The 24,926-nt window shown below is 50.3% G+C and overlaps 1 protein-coding gene across 2 annotated transcripts in view; it reads left to right on the plus strand.

Moving 5' to 3' along the window:
- SUPT5H (SPT5 homolog, DSIF elongation factor subunit) overlaps positions 1 to 24,926 on the plus strand; it is a 37,687-nt gene that overhangs the window by 9,005 nt on the left and 3,756 nt on the right. For both annotated transcript variants that reach the window (XM_081868733.1, XM_081868734.1), the window contains 22 exons: positions 1,534 to 1,603; positions 3,006 to 3,074; positions 3,198 to 3,263; positions 3,493 to 3,523; positions 3,630 to 3,698; positions 5,205 to 5,456; positions 7,998 to 8,087; positions 8,685 to 8,755; positions 9,326 to 9,431; positions 10,119 to 10,212; positions 11,087 to 11,223; positions 14,266 to 14,421; positions 14,653 to 14,799; positions 15,554 to 15,700; positions 15,876 to 16,001; positions 17,737 to 17,821; positions 19,142 to 19,246; positions 20,225 to 20,327; positions 21,124 to 21,251; positions 21,753 to 21,858; positions 21,964 to 22,122; positions 23,063 to 23,231. In XM_081868733.1, coding sequence (XP_081724859.1) covers positions 1,534 to 1,603; positions 3,006 to 3,074; positions 3,198 to 3,263; positions 3,493 to 3,523; positions 3,630 to 3,698; positions 5,205 to 5,456; positions 7,998 to 8,087; positions 8,685 to 8,755; positions 9,326 to 9,431; positions 10,119 to 10,212; positions 11,087 to 11,223; positions 14,266 to 14,421; positions 14,653 to 14,799; positions 15,554 to 15,700; positions 15,876 to 16,001; positions 17,737 to 17,821; positions 19,142 to 19,246; positions 20,225 to 20,327; positions 21,124 to 21,251; positions 21,753 to 21,858; positions 21,964 to 22,122; positions 23,063 to 23,231 — 2,486 coding nt within the window. The remainder of the gene's footprint in view (positions 1 to 1,533; positions 1,604 to 3,005; positions 3,075 to 3,197; positions 3,264 to 3,492; positions 3,524 to 3,629; positions 3,699 to 5,204; positions 5,457 to 7,997; positions 8,088 to 8,684; positions 8,756 to 9,325; positions 9,432 to 10,118; positions 10,213 to 11,086; positions 11,224 to 14,265; positions 14,422 to 14,652; positions 14,800 to 15,553; positions 15,701 to 15,875; positions 16,002 to 17,736; positions 17,822 to 19,141; positions 19,247 to 20,224; positions 20,328 to 21,123; positions 21,252 to 21,752; positions 21,859 to 21,963; positions 22,123 to 23,062; positions 23,232 to 24,926) is intronic.

The following is a 24,926-nucleotide window of genomic DNA, read 5'->3' on the forward strand; positions in this document are numbered from 1 at the left end:
CCGGACCTGCCAAGGAGAACAGCCTGCAGGTGTCTGTAGATTTCTGTTGCAATTTATTAGTCACTTGAGACAAAGAATCATAGAATTGTGGAGATTTGGAAGGGACCCCGAGAGTCATCTAGTCCAACCCTTTGCGATGCAGAATCTCAACTCAAGCCTCCCTGACAGATGGGCATACACCTGTCCATAAAGCATACAAAATCTAAAAATAAGGAAAAGAACAATTGTTATTATCTATTAAATTTCTATTCCACTCTTAATAATAATAATAATAGTAATAATAGTAACATTTATTTATACCCCGCTCTCCCCAGCCAAGGCTGGCCTCAAGGCAGCTAACAACCAATAATAAAAAAGTTGATTGAAATACAACTTAAAAACAAGGTTAAATACAACCTTAAAACATTAAAATGCAGCCTCATCACAGGAGGAGAAAGGAAAAAGAAAGATGGGGAGGGGGTCAAATCGACTCCAAGCCAAAGGCCAGGCGGAACAACTCTGTCTTACAGGCCCTGTGGAAAGAAATCAGATCCCGCAGGACCCTGGTCTCAGGAGACAGAGCGTTCCACCAGGCCGGAGCCAGTGCTGAAAAGGCCCTGGCTCTGGTTGAGGCTAATCTGACTTCCTTAGGGCCCGGGACCTCGAGGGCGTTGCTATTTATGGGCATTAAGGTCCTCCGTGGGGCATACCGGGAGAGGCGGTCCCGTAGGTACGAGGATGATGAGGATCTTCATCTGAGGAGCACAGGGTGGTTTGCAATATAGAACACAAAAATACATACCATAATAGCAAATAGAAACAATAACATGCTACTGCCACCGCCCCGCCCCCCCAAGTTTAAAGGTCCATAGGTTGTTTAATTACCCAGAGGCCTGGGAGAAGAGTGGGCATCTGCCAGGGCTTACTTAGCTGTGACTCGGGGGTTGACCCTTGGGATTCCTTACAATTCTTCAATTCTATGAGCCGTTCTTCCAAGTGACCATCAGAAGCGTATAGCGCACATTTCCCGTCTGTATCCAAAAGAATGTACCTTCCTTTTCAGAAGACCGCTGCATAGAACAGGAATGGTGAAACTGTGACCCTGCAGTGGACTACAGTTACCTTCATACCTGGCCCACTGGCCATACTAGAGGACCACAGGTTCCTCATTTTTGGCATAGGACTCCTCACCCAGAAACAGGGTGGAACAGGCCATGGCTGCCAGTAGCTGCCCGTGCATAGCAGGGGCTGTCCTGCGATATCTCAGCCTTAATGACGGGTCCTTGACTCCCTTAGCAGCGTTTGCAAGTCTCTCTCTCTTTTTCCTCCTTTATCCTTTCCTCCTTTTCTCTGGTCTTTCTTGGCAAGCACAGTGGAATTGTCAGAGAGCGTTGCAGGGTATCTCAACTTGCAAACAGACCAGGCCCTGAAGCTGTTTGCAGTTCTGAAAGGTCTCCCCTGCCTCTGTAGCTCTCGCCCGTACACTTTGCCCAACAAAAAAACTCTTCTCTGCCTCTACTGTTCAGCATTGCAAACGTCTGTTTCTTCTTCTAGCGTCCAACATCGACAATGTGGTTCTGGACGAGGATCGCTCTGGGGCACGGAGGCTGCAAAACTTGTGGAGGTAAGTGGCATTGCATGCAGAGCAAAGCACAGAGCAGGAGCAGCACAGCTGTCTGGCAGGACTTTGTGTGTTTATTTTGAAAGCAGAATTGCCTAGTTTGCCTCTACTGAAATAAGTGTACAATTGCATCTTATATGGGGGTTCAGTTCCAAGGGTTCCACATAGACACAAAAATCGTATACAGTGGTACCTTGGGTTACATACGCTTCAGGTTACAGACTCCGCTAACCCAGAAATAGTACCTCGGGTTAAAAACTTTGCTTCAGGATGAGAACAGAAATCGCGTGGCGGCAGCAGGAGGCCCCATTAGCTAAAGTGGTGCTTCAGGTTAAGAACAGTTTGAGGTTAAGAACGGACCCCCCGAATGAATTAAGTACTTAACCCGAGGTGCCACTGTATACGCAAACTCTCGGAACTGCCCTGCAGCTAATGGATGATGGCTTAAAAGCTCTCTGCCTTGCTTGCCTTGAACATGTGCAATTTCAACCAGCCTGCCTTCAATCATGTATGGTTAAAAACATGCAAGTTAAATTCATGTAAGATACGATTGTATTGTACATTCGTACCTTGGTGGTCGAAGGGCTTAGCTCTCGTACATTTTGGCTCCCAAACATCGCAAACCCGGAAGTGCCTGTTCCGGTTTGCAAACTATTTTTGGAAGCCGAACATCCGACAGGGCTTCCACAGCTTCTGATTGGCTGCAGGAGCTTCCTGCAGCCAATCAGAAGCCGCACTTTGGTTTCCGAATGTTTTGGAAGTCGAGCGGACTTCCAGAATGGATTCTGTTTGGCTTCCCTGGTTCGACTATATTAAGAAACTGCATGAGTGTCTGTGTGTCTCCCATTCCCTCTTCCTGAATCTCAAATTCTGCGTGGCCAAACTCTATGTCTTCCAGCAAACCAGTGTCTAATATGTCAGATAGCAAAATCAGGGATGTTTTGGAGCAGGAGCAAGGGAGTTTGTGTGTTGGATTTGAGCTCCCCTTGACCCCAGGCAACACAGCTAGTGACCAGGGGTGAAGGGAGTTGGTAGTCTGGAGGGCCACAGATTCCCCCTAAACCCTGCTTTCAGATGTTCAAAGCTGGTCACTCATTGATTTCTTTTTCTGGTAAAGCCCTGCAAGAACCGCCCTTCACCCTATGGTCCCAGGGCACAGTACAAGAATTAAAATTCAGTATTAAAACCATTTACAACCACAGCAGTAAGGCAGCTCCTAAAATATACACCTCAGGGGGTCAGGTGATTTGGCTGTTGCAGGTGACTGGGGTGGCGGTTGAGCTTTGGGCTTCCCGCCTTTGCCCTTCTGCTGCACCAGAACATGTGCAAAGTACTTTGGCCTGGCTAATACGTCCCCTCTCATTTCACGCTTCTTGTTTCTCTCCCCCCCCCCAAAAAAAAACAGGGACCAAAGAGAGGAGGAGCTGGGCGAGTATTACATGAAGAAGTATGCCCAGTCTTCGGTGCGCGAGACGTGAGTATGCCACTTTTATCCTGCCGGCGGTTCCCCGTTTTGAAACACTCCTGCTGGCCAGCTTCTTGGCCTTGTCCCTCCACCCTCGGACCTCACAGACCTCCCCTCTCTTTGTTTCTCCAGAGTGTACGGCGGCTCCGATGAGCTTTCTGACGACATCACACAGCAACAGCTACTTCCTGGAGTCAAGTAAGAACTTTCTGTTGTGAGCGTTTCTGTTCTTGCAGAATCAGAAGACTTGGGCCTTGTGAGACTTAGCGGGGTGAAGGCTGGGGGGGGGGGGAATGACTCTGGACGTGAGAGCAGGACTGAGATGGCCCAGTTGAGAGGCTGCAGCCCTGGCGTTAAGTAGCGGGCGATGCTTACTTTGGCCATGGCGAGCTGACCTTTCGGTTTTTGTTCTCCCGTCCCCATCCAGGGATCCCAACCTCTGGACTGTGAAATGCAAGGTAAGCCCCGCAGGCTCAGAGAGGTTGCTTTCGCATTGTGTCAAACGGAGCCGCTCTGCCACCTGGCATCCTTTTTCATTCCAACCCTTCTCTCTCCCACTCCCAGATTGGAGAGGAGCGGGCCACAGCCATTGCGCTCATGAGGAAGTTCATCGCCTACCAGTTCACAGACACAGTAAGTGGGCTGGAAAGGGGGGAACAGAAGAAGTCCTTGACGCTTCACTTTTTCTGCAGCGCTGCTCTTGCCATGGGGTTGTCCCTCTTGCGGCTCCTTGCCGCAAACGTTGGCTTGATGTGCCAGCTAGCCGTCATAGATGGCTGCCACCAGGCCTTCCCCTTCCCAGAATCCTCTGCCAGATGCAGAGGGCCGGGGAGTGAGTTGGGGGTCTTGCCTTTAATAATAATAATAATAATAATAATAATAATATTTATACCCCACCCTCCCCAGCCAAGACCGGGCTCAGGGCGGCTAACAATCAATAACAAAAACAAGTTGATTAAAATACAACTTAAAAAACAAGATTAAAATACAACATTAAAATGCAGCCTCTTCACAGGAGGAGAAAGGAAAAAAGAAAGAGGGGGAGGGAATCAAATTGATTCTAAGCCAAAGGCCAGGTGGAACAACTCTGTCTTACAAGCCTGCAGAAAGAAATCAGATCCCGCAGGGCCCTGGTCTCGTGAGACAGAGCGGTCCACCAGGCTGGAGCCAGTGTTGAAAAGGCCCTGACTCTGGTTGAGGATAATCTGACTTCCTTAGGGCCTGGGACCTCTAGGGTGTTACTATTTATGGACCTTAAGGTCCTCCGTGGGGCATACCAGGAGAGGCGGTCCCGTAGGTATGTGGGTCTTAGGCCGTGAAGGGCTTTAAAGGACAAAACCAAACCTTAAATCTGACCCTGTGTTCCACCGGGAGCCAACTTTACAGTGAAGTATGAGAAAATAAGGATTTCTTCCCTGCCTCTCCTCATAAACCTTTAACACAACGGATTGGAGGAGGCAGTGGGCAAGATCCAAGGTTGGTGAGCCTCGGAGCAGACCCATTGAAATTAGTAGACAGGGCCATGAATTTCACTGGGTCTGCTCTTGAGAATTACTTAATTGGCTACATCTCACCTTGTGGAGGATAAGGCGTTTGGAGGCAGTAATGCATCTGATTACCAGTTGCTGGGAAGCACAGGAGTGGTCTTGGGCTTGGATCCTGCCCCTGGGCTTCCCATTGGAGCGTCTGGTTGGCCACGGTGAAAACAGGATGCTGGACCAGATGGGCCCTTGGCCTCATTCTGTAAGGCTCTTCTTATGTTTCCTCATTTGTGCCAAGGATCTGGATAAAGAAAAAAGCTGCAGAAGTCCTTCCTCATCGCTTGAAATAGTCTCTTAACTTCCTCCAAACAGCAGTGCAAAGGGAGAGCTCAGGGAAGGGAGGGAGGACCTGTGTATTGCTGGGCAGCCTGATTGCCCAGGGCCAAGTCCACTTTGCCCCTGTGAGCCAGTGACTGTCTTTATGGTTGCCCGGTACAGCAAAGTTCCAGCCAGGTGTGTCCTTTTCCTTCAAAGTGTGGCTGGCCTGGAGCAATATAAACAAGAGATGCGAGAGAGCTACATTGAGAGCTTGGAGACTCTGCACAAGCCATGTCCCAGCCTGTCTTGTGCGTAACCCACCCCTCTTCTTCTTCCGCAGCCTTTGCAGATCAAGTCGGTGGTCGCCCCCGAGCACGTGAAAGGGTACATCTACGTGGAGGCCTACAAGCAGACACACGTCAAGCAGGCCATCGAAGGGGTGGGCAACCTCCGCATGGGCTACTGGAACCAGCAGATGGTGCCCATCAAGGAGATGACAGACGTGCTTAAGGTGGTGAAGGAGGTGACCAACCTGAAGCCCAAGTCGTGGGTGCGCCTCAAGAGGGGCATCTACAAGGACGACATCGCTCAGGTGAGGCGAGACCTTGGCTGAGGGTCCGGATTGAGGAATTAACGACAGGCATGATGGGTCTTTTCTTTGTACAGTGGTACCTCGGAAGTCGGACAGAATCCATTCCGGAAGTCCGTTCGACTTTCAAAACATTCGGAACCCAAGGCGCGGCTTCCGATAGGCTGCAGGAAGCTCCTGCAGCCAATCAGAAGCTACGGAAGTCACGTCAGACGTTCCAAAGAACGTTTGCAAACTGGAACACTCACTTCCGGGTTTGCGGCGTTCAAGAGCCAAAACGTTTAATTCGCAAGGTGTTTGGGATCCAGGGTGCGACTGTATTTTAATGTACCTGATGGAGTGAAGGCTTATGGGTTATGATGTTTTGGGAGAGTGTGTATGAACTCAGCAGGGCTTAGCTTATTTTTCTAGTTGCTGCATGTGTGGTGATTTGCCAAGTTACGCAGGCAAAAGAATAGACCAGTCATAGCATCACAGAAAGGTTGGGTCCCTCAAGAGTCATCTAGTCCACCCCCTGCAACACAGAATCATAGCAGTGTCCTGCCTGCCCTGAAAGCTTTTTTTAAATTTAAGCCCATAATGTTGTCTTTTGCTTTATTAAATTTCTTTCTTTCTTTCATATTTTTATTAACCAATTTCCACATAACAATTTATCAATCCTCTTAATCAATTACATTATTTCCCCCCTTTCCCTCCTCAAACGATGCCTTATGAGGAACGGCTAAGGGAGCTGGGCATGTTTAGCCTGGAGAAGAGGAGGTTAAGGGGTGCTATGATAGCCATGTTCAAATATATAAAAGGATGTCACATAGAGGAGGGAGAAAGGTTGTTTTCTGCTGCTCCAGAGAAGCGGACACGGAGCAATGGATCCAAACTACAAGAAAGAAGATTCCACCTAAACATTAGGAAGAACTTTCTGACAGTAAGAGCTGTTTGACCGTGGAATTTGCTGCCAAGGAGTGTGGTGGAGTCTCCTTCTTTGGAGGTCTTTAAGCAGAGGCTTGACAACCATATGTCAGGAGTGCTCTGATGGTGTTTCCTGCTTGGCAGGGGGTTGGACTCGATGGCCCTTGTGGTCTCTTCCAACTCTATGATTCTATGATTCTAGGATTCTATAACCCTCCCCCCCCCCAAGGACTTCCCTCGGCTCCCCTCCCTGATTTCTTTACATACATTGTTTTCTGCATGTTATAAAACTGCACATGTCCTTACTTTGCCTATCATATGTTCAGCTAATAAATTTGTGAATTTTTATTCAAAACCTGCCAAAGACTCCAATTCATTTTGCTGTCTTTTTAGACAGCTTGTAAAAAGTTCCCATTCTTCCATGAAGTCACAGTTGTCCTTTTCGCGCAGTTTATATGTCGATTTGGCTAGTTCCACATAGCTCATCAATTTTTCTTTCGTGGGGATTTCCTCATTCTTCCATCCTTGTGCTAACAAGACTTTTGCCGCTGTTGTAGCGTACATAAATAAGTTCTTTACCTTTCTTGGCAGGTCTTGTCCTACAATCCCTAACAGAACTTGAAACCTTTTCACCTGCTTCCAAAAAAGCAGCCGCTGAGACTTCCACTTCTCAGATGCCTTGTGTAGGATCACAGAATTGTAGAGTTGGAAGGGACCCAGAGATAATATCTAGTCTAGACCCCTATAATGCAGGAATCACAACTGAAGTATCCCTGGCAGATGGCCATCCCATCTCTCTTTAAAATCATCCAATGAAGGAGAGCCCACCAGTTTCTAAGGGAGTCTGTTCCACTGTTGAACGGCTCTTAACGTCAGGAAGTTCTTACTGATGTTTAGTTGGAATCTCCTTATCGCTGTTCATCTCAGCTTGAAAGGTGGCAACAACCTGAGAGGGCGTAGGCTGGTGTTTGCCAGCCATTTTGCTCTCTTTGTTAGCAACATAGGTACAGTGGTGCCTCGCAAGACGAAAAGAATCCGTTTCGCGATTCTCTTCGTCTAGCGGTTTTTTCGTCTTGTGAAGCAAGCCCATTGACGGCTTAGCGGATTAGCGCTATTAGCGGATAAGCGGCTTAGCGGTTTAGAAAAAGGGGGGGAGGGGGGAAAACCCGCAGGAACTCGCAAGACATTTTCGTCTTGCAAAGCAAGCCCACAGGAAATTCCAAAACGGAAAACTAGCGAGTTTTCCGTCTTGCAAGGCATTCGTCTTGCGGGGCACCACTGTATGTCCAAAGTCTATTTCGGGGGCCTAATTTGGCAAGCCGGTCTGTTTAATCCAGCCCCCCTGCGGCAGTTTATTTCCCTAGGGTAAAATCCTTAAAAAAAACTCAACAACTCCAATCCCCCCAAAAGCTCAACAACTTTGGTTGCCCCCCCCCACGGCCCTTCACTTCATCAAATCTGGCCCTCTTTGGAAAAAAAAGTTTGGCCAGCCGTGCATGCTACATGGAGAATCCCGTGGTCTGGATTGCACAAGGTGGAGGAGAGAGACCCCTGCCTTTGAGCAAGGAGTTTGTGCTTGATCTGTGTTGCTTGCAATCTGAACACCGACCAATGTCTTTTCCCTCCCTTTCCCCTTAGGTGGATTACGTGGAGCCCAGCCAGAATCAGATTTCCCTGAAGATGATTCCCCGCATCGATTTCGACCGCATCGAAGCCCGCATGAGCCTGGTATGTTGGCTCGGCTCGTTGCACGACCCTCCATTCACCAGTGCTCCTTCTGGGTGCTTCCGCTGGGCCTTTGGTTTTCCGCCTCTGGTTACTCCAGGTTTGGTGGGCTGAGAAAGGGAAGAGGTGCTTCATTTTCACCCTTTGGTGTGTCAAAACAGAAGCAGCCGCCCTCGGGAGCAGGGTCTGCAGAGACTGGAGTTCTGTTGGCTCCAGTGTAATTCGTTTCCCTAAAACGAGAGCAAACTGACCTTTTCTCCCCTGTAAGCTGCCTTCGCTCTTGGCCCGTTGGATGAGTTGGGATGTTCTGGTCATCCGTGGGTGTGGCCAGAAGTGGGTGTGGCCACACACACCTGCATGTGCACACTGAACACACCCAGTTCTCTCCTTTATGATCGTCTCCTTTATTTATTTATTTATTTATTTTATTTTTGCCTCTGCCTCCATAATTTTGGGATCTTGCCCAGGGGCCAAAGGCAGGTGAGGCAGGCCCCTAGCTGGGGGATTAGCCCCTTACACCTTTAAATTCTCTCTAAAACCACCACACTTCCTGGGTTGCTTCTCCCGTCGCAAACCCTGCCTCTTCCTCTCCCATTTCAGAAAGACTGGTTTGCCAAAAAGAAGAAGTTCAAGCGCCCGCCGCAGCGCCTCTTTGATGCCGAAAAGATCCGGTGAGAGTCCAGAAGGGCGGGGGGGGGGTGTGGGGGGGTGTCCAGATTTGGAGAGGAGGCGGGTGCTGAAGGGCCTGAGAGGGGGAACACAGGGCAGAAAGACTGTTGGCTGAGTGATGACAGCTGCAGACTCTTGTCTTCCTGGGGAACCAACCCATGCCCAATTTGTCCATCTCCAGCTGTTCTCTCTTCTTTTTTTTTAAATAATTTTTATTAACTGGCTAATCTCATCAAATTAAATCACATCATATAAATTCCGAATTACAAAGCCAAATTTTTAAATTTTGTTGGGGGAACCCATACTTCAAGATCCAAAGGGGGATTCAGATCATCTTCTTATTACTGCGTTAATGTCCAAATCAGTCCCAATCAGTCCAAACAAAGTTCATAATTCTATCCAGTCTTGTCTTGGTGTTGCCACATCATATATTGTTCGTATAATTTCTCTTTTTCCCTTACGATCTCTTCTGTTAGCCTCCTTAAGCCGATAGCAAGTGTTATATCATCTCCAGCTGTTCTCTTGCTGCTGGTCACGCTAACTGTTAAGTCTCTCCATCCCTTCCTTTCCAGGTCTTTGGGCGGCGACGTGGCCTCCGATGGGGATTTCCTAATCTTTGAGGGGAATCGCTACAGCAGGAAGGGCTTCCTCTTCAAGAGCTTTGCTATGTCTGCCGTGGTAAGGATTGGGGGAGCCCTGAGCAATAGGGTGGGTGGAAGAGGACTCCTGTGGTATAGACCCTTGTTGTATAAGAGAAGAAGAAGAAGAAGAAGAAGAAGAAGGGTTTGGATTTGATATCCCGCCTTTCACTCCCTTTAAGTAGTCTCAAAGCGGCTGACATTCTCCTTTCCCTTCCTCCCCGACAACAAACACCCTGTGAGGTGAGTGAGGCTAAGAGACTTCAGAGAAGTGTGACTGGCCCAAGGTCACCCAGCAGCTGCAGGTGGAGGAGCAGGGACGCGAACCCGGTTCCCCAGATTACGAGTCCACCGCTCTTAACCACTACACCACACTGGCAGGTGGCTGACATGCTGCACTGGAGCCTGACTTGAACCTAGTGAGAAGCCATTGGTCCAGCCAGACCAGGGCTGTGTTCTCTAACGGGCACCCGCCCGTGCCTGCTTTGCATTTGCCGGTGCTGATGTGCCCTCCTAGGTAGTCCCTCGCGAGGCAATCAACGTCCCCGGGGCGTGAGATCTGCAAATCAGCCCTGGCAGAAGCAGGGAGTGGAGAGGCCTTTGAGAAAGTTCAGTATTGGTGTAGATGGTGCGCTGCCTCTGTCCTTCCCACCCCCTCAGCCTGCTCTGTCTCTTTCGCTTTCTCTCCCCCTCCAAACCACCCGGGCTGTCTCCTGGGCATCGTCAGATCACAGAAGGAGTGAAGCCCACCCTGTCTGAGCTGGAGAAATTTGAAGACCAACCGGAAGGCATTGACTTGGAGGTGGTGACAGAAAGCACAGGTAATAATAATAATAATAATAAAATTTTATTTATATCCCGCCCTCCCCAGCCGAAGACGGGCTCAAAGCGGCTAACAACAATAAAAGTAACACAACATTCTGAAATCAATTCCTTTTAAAATTAATTCAAAATCAAATTCATGGCAACCATTGGGCTAGAGTTCTGTGAGGATTACCAAAGGAGGGGGGTCAGACTGTGCCTTGGCCAAAGGCCTGGTGGAACAGCTCCGTCTTGCAGGCCCTGCGGAAAGATGTCAAGTCCCTCAGGGCCCTGGTCTCTTGTGGCAGAGCGTTTCACCAGATCGGGGCCGAAAAAGCCCTGGCTCTGGTTGAGGTCAGCCTAACCTCCCTGTGGCCCAGGACCTCCAAGATGTTTTTGTTTGAAGACCGTAAGGTCCTCCATGGGACGTACCAAGAGAGGCGGTCCCATAGATACGAGGGTCCTAGGCCCTATAGGGCTTTGAAGGTTAAAACCAGCACCTTAAACCTGATCCTGTACTCCACCGGGAGCCAGTGCAGCTGGTATAGCACCGGGTGGATGTGATCCCACGGCGAGGACCCCATAAGGAGTCTCACTGCAGCATTCTGCACCCACTGGAGTTTTTGGGTCAGTCTCAAGGGCAGCCCCACGTAGAGTAAGGTTGCTGGCCTTGGCTGCCTCTGGTGTGCTCCTCTGTGACTCCCCAGGCACTCGCTCCTAGCTCATGCGGATCCCCGCCAAGAGGACCCACAGCCCCCAATGGTCCCGGGTCCCTTGCGCCTTCCAGGTAGGTCAAGGCCTTGGGACCGCGCCACACACTGTCCTCTCTCATGAAGGAGGCTGTGGCAAGCTGCCCAGGTTGCGCCGTCTCACTTACCTCCTTCCGGCTTTCAGGGAAGGAGCGGGAGCACAACTTCCAGCCCGGCGACAACGTGGAGGTGTGTGAAGGGGAGTTGATCAACCTGCAAGGCAAGATCCTGAGCGTGGACGGGAACAAGATCACCATCATGCCGAAGCACGAAGACCTCAAGGTACAGTGGCTCCCTGCCTTCTCCCTTCTTCCTCTCTCTGGCGTCATGGCATCCTGAGTGCATAATGATGTCAGCCGTAGTTCCCAAAGTGGTCAGTGGGATTACCTAGGGGGCCGCGGGAGGTGTAAATGGCTTTGGAAATCTTAGATCATTGGATCAAATTCATCCGTTTCATTGAATTAATTCAACCTAAGTACAGTGGTGCCCCGCAAGACGAACGCCTCGCAAGACGGAAAACCGGCTAGACAAAAGGGTTTTCCGTTTTGGAGGCGCTTCGCAAAACAAATTTCCCTATGGGCTTGCTTCGCAAGACGAAAATGTCTTGCGAGTTCCTGCGGGTTTCTTCCCCTCCCCCCCCTTTTCCTAAGCCCTAAGCCGCTTATCAGCTGATCCGCTGATAAGCCGCTTAACAGCTGATTGCTAAAAGCCGCTAAACCGCTAATAGCGCTAATCCGCTAAGCTGTCAATGGGCTTGCTTCACAAGACGAAAAAACCGCTATACGAAGAGCCTCACGGAACGGATTAATTTTGTCTTGCGAGGCACCACTGTAGTTTTAATTGGATTTTGAATAGATGTGCAATCAATGGTCACTGTTCTGAATTGTATTGTGTTACTATTTTCCTTACGTGCATTGTGCAAACCTCTGTTCTGAATAATGCTTTCTGTAGGGCAGGAGGGACTGGGGATTAATTTATGGAGCCATGGGGATAATCATCATCATCATCAATTTTATTTATACCCCACCCTCCCCGGCCAGAGCTGGGCTCAGGGCAGCTAACACCAGTAAAATTACAGCAAAATCATAATAGGGGAAAAAACCCAATTTAAAATACAGGTTAAAATGCAGTTTAAAATGCAGCCTCATTTTAAAAGTAGCCCATAGATCAAAACCATAAGGGGAAGGAAACATAAGGGGAAGGAAACATAAGGGTCAGACCGAGTCCAAACCAAAGGTCAGGCGAAACAGCTCTGTCTTGCAGGCCCTGCGGAAAAGTCCCGCAGAACCCTGGTCTCTTGTGACAGAGTGTTCCACCAAGTCGGGGCCAGAACTGAAAAGGCCCTGGCCCTAGTTGAGACCAATCTAACCACCTTCCGACTTGGGACCTCCAAAATGTTGTCATTTGTGGACCTTAAGGTCCTCCGCGGGGCATACCAGGAGAGGCGGTCCCGTAGGTACGTGGCTCCAATGGCCCCCAAAGTCAGGGAACAGCCAATGTAGGCTGTTTGCCAAGCGATATCTATAACCGCAAGCTGAAATGTGACATGGGAGTGAGCCCTCGTTGCTGTGGCGGGTGGGGGAGTGCCTGCTTGCGGCTAGGATGAGCACAGACACCTTGAGTCCTGCTGGATCTCCTTCTTTGGAGGTCTTTAAGCAGAGGCTTGACAACCATGTGATGATGATCTCCGGCGGGCTAGGGACAAAGGTGAGAGCTGTTTCCTAGTTCTGCTGGATCTCTCAGCGGCGTTTGATACCATCGACCATAACATCCTTCTGGACCGTCTTGAGGGGCTGGGAGCTGGAGCGCTGTCATACAGTGGTTCCGCTCCTTCCTCCTGGGCCGTGTTCAGAAAGTGGTGGTGGGGGATGAGTGTTCAGACCCCTGGGTTCTCACTTGTGGGGTGCCTCAGGGTTCTGTCCTCTCCCCCATGCTTTTCAACATTTACATGCAGCCACTGGGAGAGATCATCAGGAGGTTTGGGCTGGATGTTCATCAGTATGCGGATGATACCCAGCTCTACCTCTCTTTTAAATCAGAACCAGTGAAGGCGGTGAAGGTCCTGTGTGAGTGTCTGGAGGCGGTTGGAGGATGGATGGCTGCTAACAGATTGAGGTTGAATCCTGACAAGACAGAAGTACTGTTTTTGGGGGACAGGAGGCGGGCAGGTGTAGAGGATTCCCTGGTCCTGAATGGGGCAACTGTGCCCCTGAAGGACCAGGTGCGCAGCCTGGGAGTCATTTTGGACTCACAGCTGTCCATGGAGGCACAGGTCAAATCTGTATCCAGGGCAGCTGCTTACCAGCTCCATCTGGTACGTAGGCTGAGACCCTATCTGCCTGCAGACTGTCTCGCCAGAGTGGTACATGCTCTGGTTATCTCCCGCTTGGACTACTGCAATGCGCTCTACGTGGGGCTACCTTTGAAGGTGACCCGGAAACTACAACTAATCCAGAATGCGGCAGCTAGACTGGTGACTGGGAGCGGCCGCCGAGACCATATAACACCGGTCTTGAAAGACCTACATTGGCTCCCAGTATGTTTCTGAGCACAATTCAAAGTGTTGGTGCTGACCTTGAAAGCCCTAAATGGCCTCGGTCCAGTATATCTGAAGGAGCGTCTCCTCCCCCATCGTTCTGCCCAGACACTGAGGTCCAGCTCCGAGGGCCTTCTGGCGGTTCCCTCCCTGTGAGAGGCCAAGTTACAGGGAACCAGGCAGAGGGCCTTCTTGGTAGTGGCGCCCGCCCTGTGGAACGCCCTCCCATCAGATGTCAAAGCAATAAACATCTACCTGACATTCAGAAGACATCTGAAGGCAGCCCTGTTCAGGGAAGTTTTAAGTATGTGACATTTTAGTGTATCTTTCATCTTTGTTGGAAGCTGCCCAATAAATAAATAAATAAATTATTATTATTATTATTATTATTATTATTATTATTATTATTATTACCATATGTCAGGAGTGCTCTGATGGTGTTTCCTGCTTGGCAGGGGGTTGGACTCAATGGCCCTTGTGGTCTCTTCCAACTCTATGATTCTATGATTCTATGGATCAGGCCTAAGACCCATTTAGTCCAGCATCCGAGATGAGATGCCTGCTTGAGACACGCCTCTTTTTTTTTATTGGCTGGCTTCGTTGATCGTGACGGAATATAAGAAGAGCCTGCTAGATCTGCCCAGTGGCCCACGTAGTCCAGCATTCTGGTCTCGCTGTGGTCGGCAAGATGCCCGTTATGGAAAAACCACAAGCAGGATTCAAGCAAAAGAGCCCTCTCCCTTCCGGTTTCCATCAATTCTTTGTTCTCCCTCCTCCTCCCCCACTAGGACATGCTAGAATTCCCGGCTCAGGAGTTGCGCAAATACTTCAAAATGGGGGACCACGTGAAGGTGATTGCCGGCCGCTTTGAGGGCGACACGGGATTGATTGTCCGTGTGGAGGAGAACTTCGTAATCCTTTTCTCCGACCTCACAATGCATGAGGTGAGTGAGGCTGGCAGGCAGAGAAAAACAGCCTCTGTCTCGGCCTTGGTGGTGGTTTGGTGTCTTGAGGGTCTCGGTGGTTTTTGGTGATGTGTATCTTACCACTCACACGTCCCGTCTCCTGCCTTTGAACCAAGCTCGTAATTACCTCTCTTTTCTGCATCTGTGCTATGTTACGTAAGTCAAAATGTCAAAAGTGCCTTTTTGAGATCACTCCCTTCCCTCCTGCAGCTCAAAGTCCTCCCCCGAGACCTTCAGCTCTGCTCGGAGACAGCCTCTGGCGTGGATGTTGGCGGCCAGCACGAGTGGGGGGAGCTGGTGCAGCTGGACCCCCAGACAGTGGGGGTCATTGTCCGCCTGGAGCGGGAGACCTTCCAGGTAAGTGGGTGCTGCCTTTGCGGGTTGGTTGGGTTATGGGATTTGCTGCCTTCCATTCCTTACATCAGAGACTGCCTTGCATCTTGCGTGGTTTTATTTTACTTTGCTTTCCTTAATGGATCAAATCCAGAACTGACGAATGTGGGGTTGTTGTTTTTTAAATTATAAAGCAAGAATGTTCACTTGGGATATCTTCACGGTTAAGGCACAATAAGTCATTTTCAGCTGGTGGCGCTGTGCTCTAAACCAGTGAGCCCCTTTGGCTTGCTGATCAGAAGGTTGGCAGTTTCAATCCCCACAACGGGGTGAGCTCCCGTTGCTCTGTCCCAGCTTCTGCCAATCTACCAGTTGGAAAGCACACCAGTGCAAGTAGATAAATAGGTACCGCTGCGGCAGGAAGGTAAACGGCGTTTCTGTGCACTCTGGTTTCTGTCACAGTGTCCCAATGTTCCAGAAGCGGTTTAGTTATGCCGGCCACATGACCTGCAAAGCTGTCTGTGGACAAATGCCAGCTCCCTCGGCCTGAAAGCGAGATGAGCTCCACACCCCACAGTTGCCTTTGACTGGACTTAACCATCCCAGGGGTCCTTTACCTTTTATCTTCAGCTGATCTTGTGTATGCACACGTGCGCAAGGACATATTCCTCGCTCATCATACAGCATTCATCAAAGAATCCCAGGGAGCTGAGGGGGTGTTTTCCGACCTTCCACATCTCCCAACCCTGCGACTCTGAGCCTTTTCTCCTCCCCCCAGGTCCTCAACATGTATGGCAAAGTGGTGACAGTCAGGCACCAGGCTGTGAACCGGAAGAAGGACAACCGCTTTGCCGTGGCGCTGGACTCTGAGCAGAACAACATCCATGTCAAAGACATTGTGAAAGTCATCGACGGGCCCCACTCGGTGAGGAGCAGGGCAGGCTCCGAGGGTCCTGAGCTGCACAGCTGGGGGTGGCTCTGGGTGCGCAGGGCATCTTGCCCACTGCATCTGACAGCTCTGCCATGGCCTCCAACACAACCCAGGCTACGCTCGCTGCCATTGAACTAAAGTGCCCCTTGCTGCCTCCCTCTCCTTCCAGGGTCGCGAGGGCGAGATCCGCCACCTCTTCAGGAGCTTCGCTTTCTTGCATTGCAAGAAGCTGGTGGAAAACGGGGGCATGTTTGTGTGCAAGACGCGCCATTTGGTTCTGGCCGGGGGCTCAAAGGTAAGAAGGGAAAGTAGTTCACCTCTCAGGAGGGGCATGTTAATCTTGGTTGCAACCCCTCTGACCAACCAGCAGTTGCTGGCAATAGATTTGGGGCAGGGGCAAGGATTCAACTACCTTGTTGTTTGCATGGAACTGTTGGGTGGAGGGTTCTGTTGTGTGAGTGGACCTCGTTCTCCATGCACAAACCCACTTAGCGTTTTGTTTTTTATTTCTTTAGAACCTTACTGTTGTTGTTGATAATATGCACACCTCCATGTGAACACGTCTCAGTGTCATCATTTTTAGAAAGGACACCAGTGGTTCAACGTTGCTACTAGCTGCCCTCTGACTAATACATTTAATAACCTTGTGATGTAAAGAAGTTGGTTGGAGGGGTAACCCTAAGGCCAAGTAAAGTTTGCACGAAGCAAATTGCTTTCTCTCCTTGTCATCCACAGTGGTCTGTCACGGCTGTCAAATTGAGTAGTCCTTTAGGTTTCACAAGGTCCCAAGCAGAGCCTTTCTAGTCCAGCAACTTGCCTCCCATAGTGGCCAAACAGAAATTGTGATTTTAGGTTGTGAACCGCCCTGAGATCTAAGGGTATAGTGTAGTCTACAAATTTAATAAATAATAAGATTCTGCTTCGTCAGGCCATTGGCTCATCTTGTCCAGCAGCAGCAGCAGCAGCAGCTTCTGCTGCTGCTGCTGCTGCTGCTTCTTCTTCTTCTTCTTCTTCTTCTTCTTCTTCTTCTTCTTCTTCTTCTCCTTCTCCTTCTCCTTCTCCTTCTCCTTCTCCTTCTCCTTCTTTTTCTCCTTTATACCCTGCCCATCTGGCTGAGTTTCCCCAGCCACTCTGGGCAGCTTCCAACTGAATATTAAAAACAATACAGCATCAAGCATTAAAAACTTCCCTAAACAGGGCTGCCTTCAGATGTCTCTTAAAAATAGGATAGCTGCTTATTTCCTTGACATTTGATGGGAGGGTGTTCCATAGGGCGGGCGCCACTACTGAGAAGGCCCTCTGTCTGGTTCCTTGTAACCTCACTGCTTACAATGAGGGAACTGCCAGAAGGCCCTCGGTGCTGGACCTCAGTGTCCAGCAGAACGATGGGGATGGAGACGGTCCTTCAGGTATCCTGGGCCTTTGAGGCCGTTTAGGGCTTGAAAGATCAGCACCAACACTTTGAATTGTGCTCGAAAGCGTCCTGGGAGCCAATGCAGATCTCTCAGGACCGGTGTTATGTGGTCTCGGCGGCCGCTCCCAGTCCCCAGTCTAGCTGCCGCATTCTGGATTAGTTGCAGTTTCCGGGTCACCTTCAAAGGTAGCCCCACGTAGAGCGCATTGCAGTAGTCCAAGCGGGAGATAACCAGAACATGCACCACTCTGGCCAGACAGTCCTGTTCTCACAGTGGCCAACCAGGTGCTTCAATAGGGAGCCTGGAAGCAGGACCTGAGCACGAGAGCAGCCCTCCCCCCCTCCTGCAGCCTCCTGAAACTGGGATTCAAAGTGGAGCAATGGTGTCTAGTAGCCATTTCCACTATGCTCTGTTTTAACAAGTGCTTTGTTTTCCCTCATCCTGAATCTTCCAACGAGATGTCCACGAGTTCTGGTGGACCAGAAGCCAGAGCACCCTCTCCCCCTCCTGCTCCTCACCGACTCCTTTTCCGAAGCATTGCACCAGATTGCGGGGTGTGCGGTGGGGGCTTACTGATGTTTTACGACCTTTTCATTCCTCTTATTTCCCCCCCAGCCCCGGGATGTCACTAACTTCACCATTGGCGGCTTCCAGCCCATGAGTCCTCGCATCAACAGTCCCATGCATCCCAGCGCCGGAGGTACATATGCTGGGGCGTCCTGGGAACTGAGTTGCACCCGTTTCCCCCTTCTGCCCCCTCCCCCCAGCAAGGAGGTGCACTGCTGCAAATGAACGGCAGCAGGAGACTGGAAAGAACAAGGGAGCCGCCGAATAAGCTGCGAGTCTGTTATCCTAGGCAGTAAAACAAATACCAAATCCCTCCAAAACTGTGAACGCTGACACGCACCTGCTTCTTCGCTGCCAGTGGGAAAGGTTGATTGACACCTGATGCCCTTTAAAAAATGTGTTGTGCAAGGAGGAATTATTTGTTTTTCTATACAGTGGTACCTTGGTTTACGAACTTACAGTGGTGCCCCGCAAGACGAATGCCTCGCAAGACGAAAAACCCGCTAGACGAAAGGGTTTTCTGTTTTGGAGGCGCTTCGCAAAATGAATTTCCTATGGGCTTGCTTCGCAAGACGAAAATGTCTTGCGAGTTCCTGCGGTTTTTTCCCTCCCCCCCCTTTTTCTAAGCCGCTAAGCCGCTTATCTGCTAAGCCGATAAGCCGCTAAAAGCTGCTAATAGCGCTAATCCGCTAATCCGCTAATGGGCTTGCTTCGCAAGACGAAAAAACCGCTAGACGAAGAGACTTGCGGAACGGATTCTTTTCGTCTTGCGAGGCACCACTGTAATCCGTTCTGGAGGTCCGCTCTTAAACCAAGGCGTGCTTTCCCATAGCAGCGGGGGACTCAATTTACACTCAACAGGAAGCAGAACATGTTCTGCTTCCAAGGCAAAGTTCACAAACCAAAACACCTACTTCCGGGTTTGCAGCGTTCTTAATCCAAGTTGTTCATAAACTAAGCTGTTCTTAAACCAAGGTACCACTGTATTGTAATTTTTACGTTGTGCCCTGAGGTCTATGGGTGGTAGGGTGTATATAATTGATGATTATATATATATAAAAAATGTCCAGTAGCACCTTGGAGACCAGCTAAGTTTGTTCTTGGTATAAACTTTCGTGTGCATGCACGCTTCTTCAGATATCTGAAGCTTATACACAAAAGCTTATACCAAGAACAAACTTTGCTGGTCTCTAAGGCACTACTGGACAATTTTTTAATTTTTAATTTTTTAATCCATTTCGACCGCATCAGAGCAGCACAGCTACCTACCTTAATGGAAGGTGTTGATGAGATTGGTGGGGGAGGTTGGTGCACGACTACAGCAGGGAAGGAAGACGCACATTTTGCATCTTCCCAGGCTTGCAACAGCTGACGTTTCCGACAAGCTGGGGTCTCTTTGGGAGTGTTTGTGTGTCTGTGCTACACCTCTTGTGTTCCTCCTCCCGCTCCGCAGGGCAGCGCGGCGGCTTTGGAGGAGGCGGGATGAGCCGAGGCCGCGGGCGCAGAGATAACGACCTCATTGGGCAGACCGTGCGGATTTCTCAAGGCCCCTACAAAGGTAAGCTGTCCCCTCGCTCTTGCCCACCTTTCACTCTCGGGTCCTGGGACAGGTTAAGAATACCTAAAGTGATTAAAACAGCAGTGTTTCCAGGTTGTCTCCCATTAGTTCTGCAGCACATTAATTAGGGCAGGACTGGGAAAACTGGTTTGGAAAGAACTCCGAGTTGAAAAGCCATTTTCAACTGAGTTGAGCATCATTACCTTCCCCGGAGGTGGTAGCTGCATGAGGTTAAAGGCCCCCCCCCCTCGGTATGCAGCTATTAGATTCATATAGCATAGGTTCAGGTTGCACTTGCAGGTTTACCATAATGGGCGTCTGGTTGGCCGCTGAGAACAGGATGCTGGGGTAGATGGGCCTTTGGTCTGATCCAGCAGCGCTCTTCTTATGTTCTTAACTCGCCCCTGCCAGGATTATCACCCCATGAAGCCCTGGGATTGTAAGTGATCCGCAGTTAAATGAAAATGGTTTTGCAGTGGTAGACATCCACAGACGAGGGATTCAGTTTCCCAGGCATGTGGTGAAGGAAGTTAGCTTAGTTTGGCAGTGCCCCCTATGTTGGCATGCAGCCAAGGAAACTGGGGCAATTGGCAGGCCCCCCGTTGGCTCCAGCCCACCGGCCGATGTGCCAGGCGAACTCCAGTCCTTGGTGCAGCATGAATCTGCGACCCGAGCTTCGAAAGCCAGGGCACGCTACTCAGCAGAGTAAAAGCTGCGCAAACAGAAGTGGCAGGAGAGGCTGTGTGAGCATATTTACGAGCAGTTTATTCAGCGTACATCAGGAGAAAAGGAAACATGTCTGATCTCCTTCGTGTCCAAAGGAAAGCAGCAGAAGCAAACAGAAGTTCCCAGCAAGCTGTGCTGGAGTGTAAACAGGCATGTGACACACAACAATCATGCCTGTTCCTTAAGGTGGAACGGAATATCCCAACACCCTAGGTGTCCCAGGTTAACAAGCTCGGTTCCGATCTCTCACAGGCTACATTGGCATGGTCAAGGATGCCACAGAATCCACCGCCCGTGTGGAGCTACATTCCACCTGCCAGACCATCTCTGTGGACCGACAGCGTCTCACGACCTTGTAAGAGCCGGCAGGGCAGTGTGTCTGGGTTCAGGATTGAATAAGGGGTACAGAGGGGCAGCGTGGGAAGACGCTTTAGACACCTAACTCCTGCAAGTCCTGGTGGGGCAGAGGGGGAGGGACCTATGGGGTCTGCCAGAAATTGCTGGACTCAAAGGCCAGTGGTCAGGGATGGGGGAAGTTGTAGTCCAGTGGCAGCTAGGTGCCCACAAGTTCCCTCCCCCTGTTGTACACGCACTGGTAATATACACTAGATTGGGGTCCCCTACTACCTGGGATTCCCAGAGGCACAGAAGAGCCAACACATTGTGTTCCCTGCATTCAGGGACTGTGGATACGCTGAAAAAGAGAGCAGGGGTTTTATGTTACCCCAATGGAAAGATGATTCCACCAAACTGGTTGACTTCCTTGAACCTCTCACGGACCAAAATATTAAAATACAGTAATGCATCAAACATTAAAAGCTTCCCTAAACAGGGCTGCCTTCAGACTAAGACTGGCCCAGCTTTTAGTGCAAATCATCTTAAAGCACCAGGGAATTTGGACTAGGTTTGGGAGCCTGCGACCTTCCGTGCATTGCTTGACTACAACTCCCAGCATCCCTGGCCGTTCATTGGCTGCAGGTGGTGGTGTCTAGATGACGGGCTCCCATTGGCCCCAGCCCACATGGAGAATGAATGGATAGCTCCTCCTTATGCCTGGGGAATGCGGGGTCTGTTCTTTTCTAGAAAGTGAAGGGTGTGTGTGTTCAGATTCTGTTATTATCTAACGAGCATTTCCCTTTCCCCTCTGGCAGCGGTTCAAAGAAACCAGGTGGCATGACCTCCACTTATGCACGGACACCCATGTACGGTTCTCAGACCCCCATGTACGGGTCAGGGTCCCGCACGCCAATGTATGGGTCACAGACTCCGTCGCATGATGGTGAGTAGAGGATGGGAGGGGGCCCACTTGGGGGCAGAGGTGGGGAGAACAGTCAGGTCTTACCTGTTGGGTGTGGTTTCCTGTTAGTTAGCGAACCACAGCTCAATAAAGTTACTGAGAGCCAGTGTGGTGTAGTGGTTAAGAGCGGTGGACTCGTAATCTGGTGAACCGGGTTCGCATCTCCGCTCCTCCACATGCAGCTGCTGGGTGACCTTGGGCCAGTCACACTTCTCTGAAGTCTCTCTGCCCCACTCACCTCACAGTGTGTTTGTTGTGGAGGAGGAAGGGAAAGGAGATTGTGAGCCGCTTTGAGACTCCTTCGGGTAGTGATAAAGCGGGATATCAAATCCAAACTCTTCTTCTTACTAATTTTAAGGAGCGGAATAAATTAAGCAAGAGAAAGGAGATTTCCAGGATAGCACTGGTATACATGTAAAAGATGCTGCCTTTTTCACCCTCTGGTCTTGGGTGTTAATCTCATGACATGCGTCCATCTTTCAGGAAACCGGACTCCTCACTACGGCTCTCAAACCCCCTTGCACGACGGCAGCCGGACCCCCGCACAGAGTGGGGCTTGGGACCCCAACAACCCCAACACTCCCTCCAGGTTAGTGTTCCTCATCGGAGGAGGAGGGTGGGTGGAGAGGCATGAATCCGTTTGGGCTCAGCTGACCTCTTTTGCCTCCTCCAACCCCCCCTTCCTTTTCTGTAGGGCGGATGAAGAGTTCGACTATGGTTTTGACGACGAGCCCACCCCTTCTCCACAAGGCTACGGCGGAACCCCCAACCCACAGACTCCTGGCTATCCTGACCCTTCTTCCCCGCAGGTTAACCCGCCGTACAACCCTCAGACGCCTGGGACCCCAGCTATGTAAGTGCGCTGGAGTTGGAAGGGAGGGTTTGTTGCTTCTTCCAGGATTTGTACTGCCTCCTCCCTCCTCCCCCTGGACTCCATAGAACTCTCTTGATCTCTGCGAATGGAGAAAGCGAAACAAAAAGGATTTTATTTGCCTAAGATGTGGGTGAATTTCTTAGTGCTTTACAGTCCTCTTCTGTGGAGTAAACTGATGTTCTCCCAAAGAATTCAGGATAATAATAATAATAATTTTTATCTATAACCCGCCCTTCCCAGTTCAAAAACTGGGCTCAGGGCAGCTAACAACAAATTTAAAACACTTAATTATAAAAGCAGCATAAAATACAGTATAAAAAGATGAATAACAATATTCAAAAATCAATTTAGGGGAAATAAGCATTAGATAATCCCCAGGGCTAGCTGGCTGAATTGGTCCTACTTGGGCCAGCGAGGAGGCCAGGGGAGAATTAGCTGTGGGGTCTCAGAGCGGGTAATCTTCATAAAAGGGGAGGGGGAAGGAAGAAAAGAGAAATAAAAGATCAGGCTGAATTAAAATTAAAGGCCAGGCGGAACAACTCTGTCTTACAGGCCCTGCGGAAAGAAATCAGATCCTGCAGGGCCCTGGTCTCATGAGACAGAGCATTCAACCAGGCCGGAGCCATCACTGAGAAGGCCCTGGCCCTGGTGGAGGATAGTCTGACTTCCTTAGGGCCCGGGACCTCTAAATGTTGGTTGTTCATGGACCTTAAGGTCCTCTGCGGGGCAGACCAGGAGAGGCGGTCCCGTAGTACGAGGGCCCTAAGCCACAAAGGGCTTTAAAGGTTAAGACCATTTCTCTGAGTGTAATACCGCAGAGCTTAATCTGAGGAAGCAACTGGCGGAGGGCAGTGAAGACTTGACTGTGTTTCCGTCCCTCCCCACCTGTTCCTGATCAAAGCCCTCTCTCTCTTGGCAGGTATAACACAGACCAGTTTTCTCCCTACGCCGTTCCATCCCCGCAGGGCTCCTACCAGCCGAGTCCAAGCCCGCAGAGTTTCCATCAAGTGGCGCCTAGCCCAGTTGGCTACCAAAACACCCACTCTCCGGCCAGCTACCACCCAACACCGTCTCCCATGGCTTACCAGGTACGGTTGAGATTGGGTAGGGTTTGGGTCTCCTTAATACACGCAACCGAAAAGCATGGCTTTGAGGCTGCTGCCCTTGAAAGCAGCTAAAGGCTTGCGGACTGATTTTCTCTCTCCCGCAAAGAACGTGTGCACTTGTATCATAGAAGATTTGGGCCAGCAAACTTTTAAATGAATTGCAGAAATGCAAAGAGCTTAAGATGTGCACTGTAGCTCTTGTGCCACATATTAATCAACCTGTGACTCTGTGTCTAAACACAGAAGCAGACAGTCAGTATTACCGTCTTTCCCCAAAAGTAAGACCTCCCCCGAAAATAAGACCTACTTCCAGTTTTGCCTCTTGCTGTAATATAAGGCACCCCCCCCACCAAAATTAAGACCTCCCTGATAATAAGGTCTCCCCCGAACATAAGGCCTCCCTGAATATAAGGCCCCCGAAGCTACCGTAAGGCGTCTGACTCCTCTGTATTCTGCTCTGGTCAGACCTCACCTGGAGTACTGTGTCCAGTTCTGGGCACCACAGTTCAAGAAGGACACTGACAAACTGGATCGTGTCCAGAGGAGGGCAACCAAAATGGTCAAAGGCCTGGAAACGATGCCTTATGAGGAACGGCTAAGGGAGCTGGGCATGTTTAGCCTGGAGAAGAGGAGGTTAAGGGGTGCTATGATAGCCATGTTCAAATATATAAAAGGATGTCACATAGAGGAGGGAGAAAGGTTGTTTTCTGCTGCTCCAGAGAAGCGGACACGGAGCAATGGTTCCAAACTACAAGAAAGAAGATTCCACCTAAACATTAGGAAGAACTTCCTGACAGTAAGAGCTGTTCGACAGTGGAATTTGCTGCCAAGGAGTGTGGTGGAGTCTCCTTCTTTGGAGGTCTTTAAGCAGAGGCTTGACAACCATATATATGTCAGGAGTGCTCTGATGGTGTTTCCTGCTTGGCAGGGGGTTGGACTTGATGGCCCTTGTGGTCTCTTCCAACTCTATGATTCTGTGATTCCTCTGGACCGTAGCGGCGGGCGCCGCCACGCAGCTCACTGATTGGCCACAGCGCAGCCGGAGCTGTTCAGGCAGTTCGAGGTCTCTTTAAATCAGAGAGCCCGCGCCGCCGCCAAGACAAGCTGCCGCCTGCTGCTCGCTCTGCCCCGACGGACAATAAATGTGTACCGTATTCTTCTTTATGGAAAAATAAGACATCCCCTGAAAATAAGACCTTGCGCATCTTTGGGAGCAAAAATTAATGTAAGACACTGTCTTATTTTCAGGGAAACGGGGTACTATTTATTACATTTTACATTTGTACACCGCCCTATGTCACTCAGAGTATGCAGGTCTTTTTTAAGTGGCCCTAAAGAAGGTGGGGGTGGCGCTGTGGGTTAAACCACTGAGCCTCTTGGGCTTGCCGATCAGAAGGTCGGCGGTTCGAATCCCCGCGACGGGGTGAGCTCCCGTTGCTCACTCCCAGCTCCTGCTAACCTAGCAGTTCAAAAGCACGTCAAAGTGCAAGTAGATAAATAGGTACCGCTCAGGCGGGAAGGTAAACAGCATTTCCGTGCGCTGCTCTGGTTCGCCAGAAGCGACTTAGTCCTGCTGGCCACATGACCCGGAAGCTGTACACCGGCTCCCTTGGCCAGTAAAGCGAGATGAGCACCGCAACCCCAGAGTCAGCCACGACTGGACCCAATGGGTGGTCA

The sequence above is a fragment of the Podarcis erhardii genome (genome assembly GCF_964252035.2).
Source record: "Podarcis erhardii genome assembly, chromosome: 7".
NCBI lineage: Eukaryota > Metazoa > Chordata > Lepidosauria > Squamata > Lacertidae > Podarcis > Podarcis erhardii.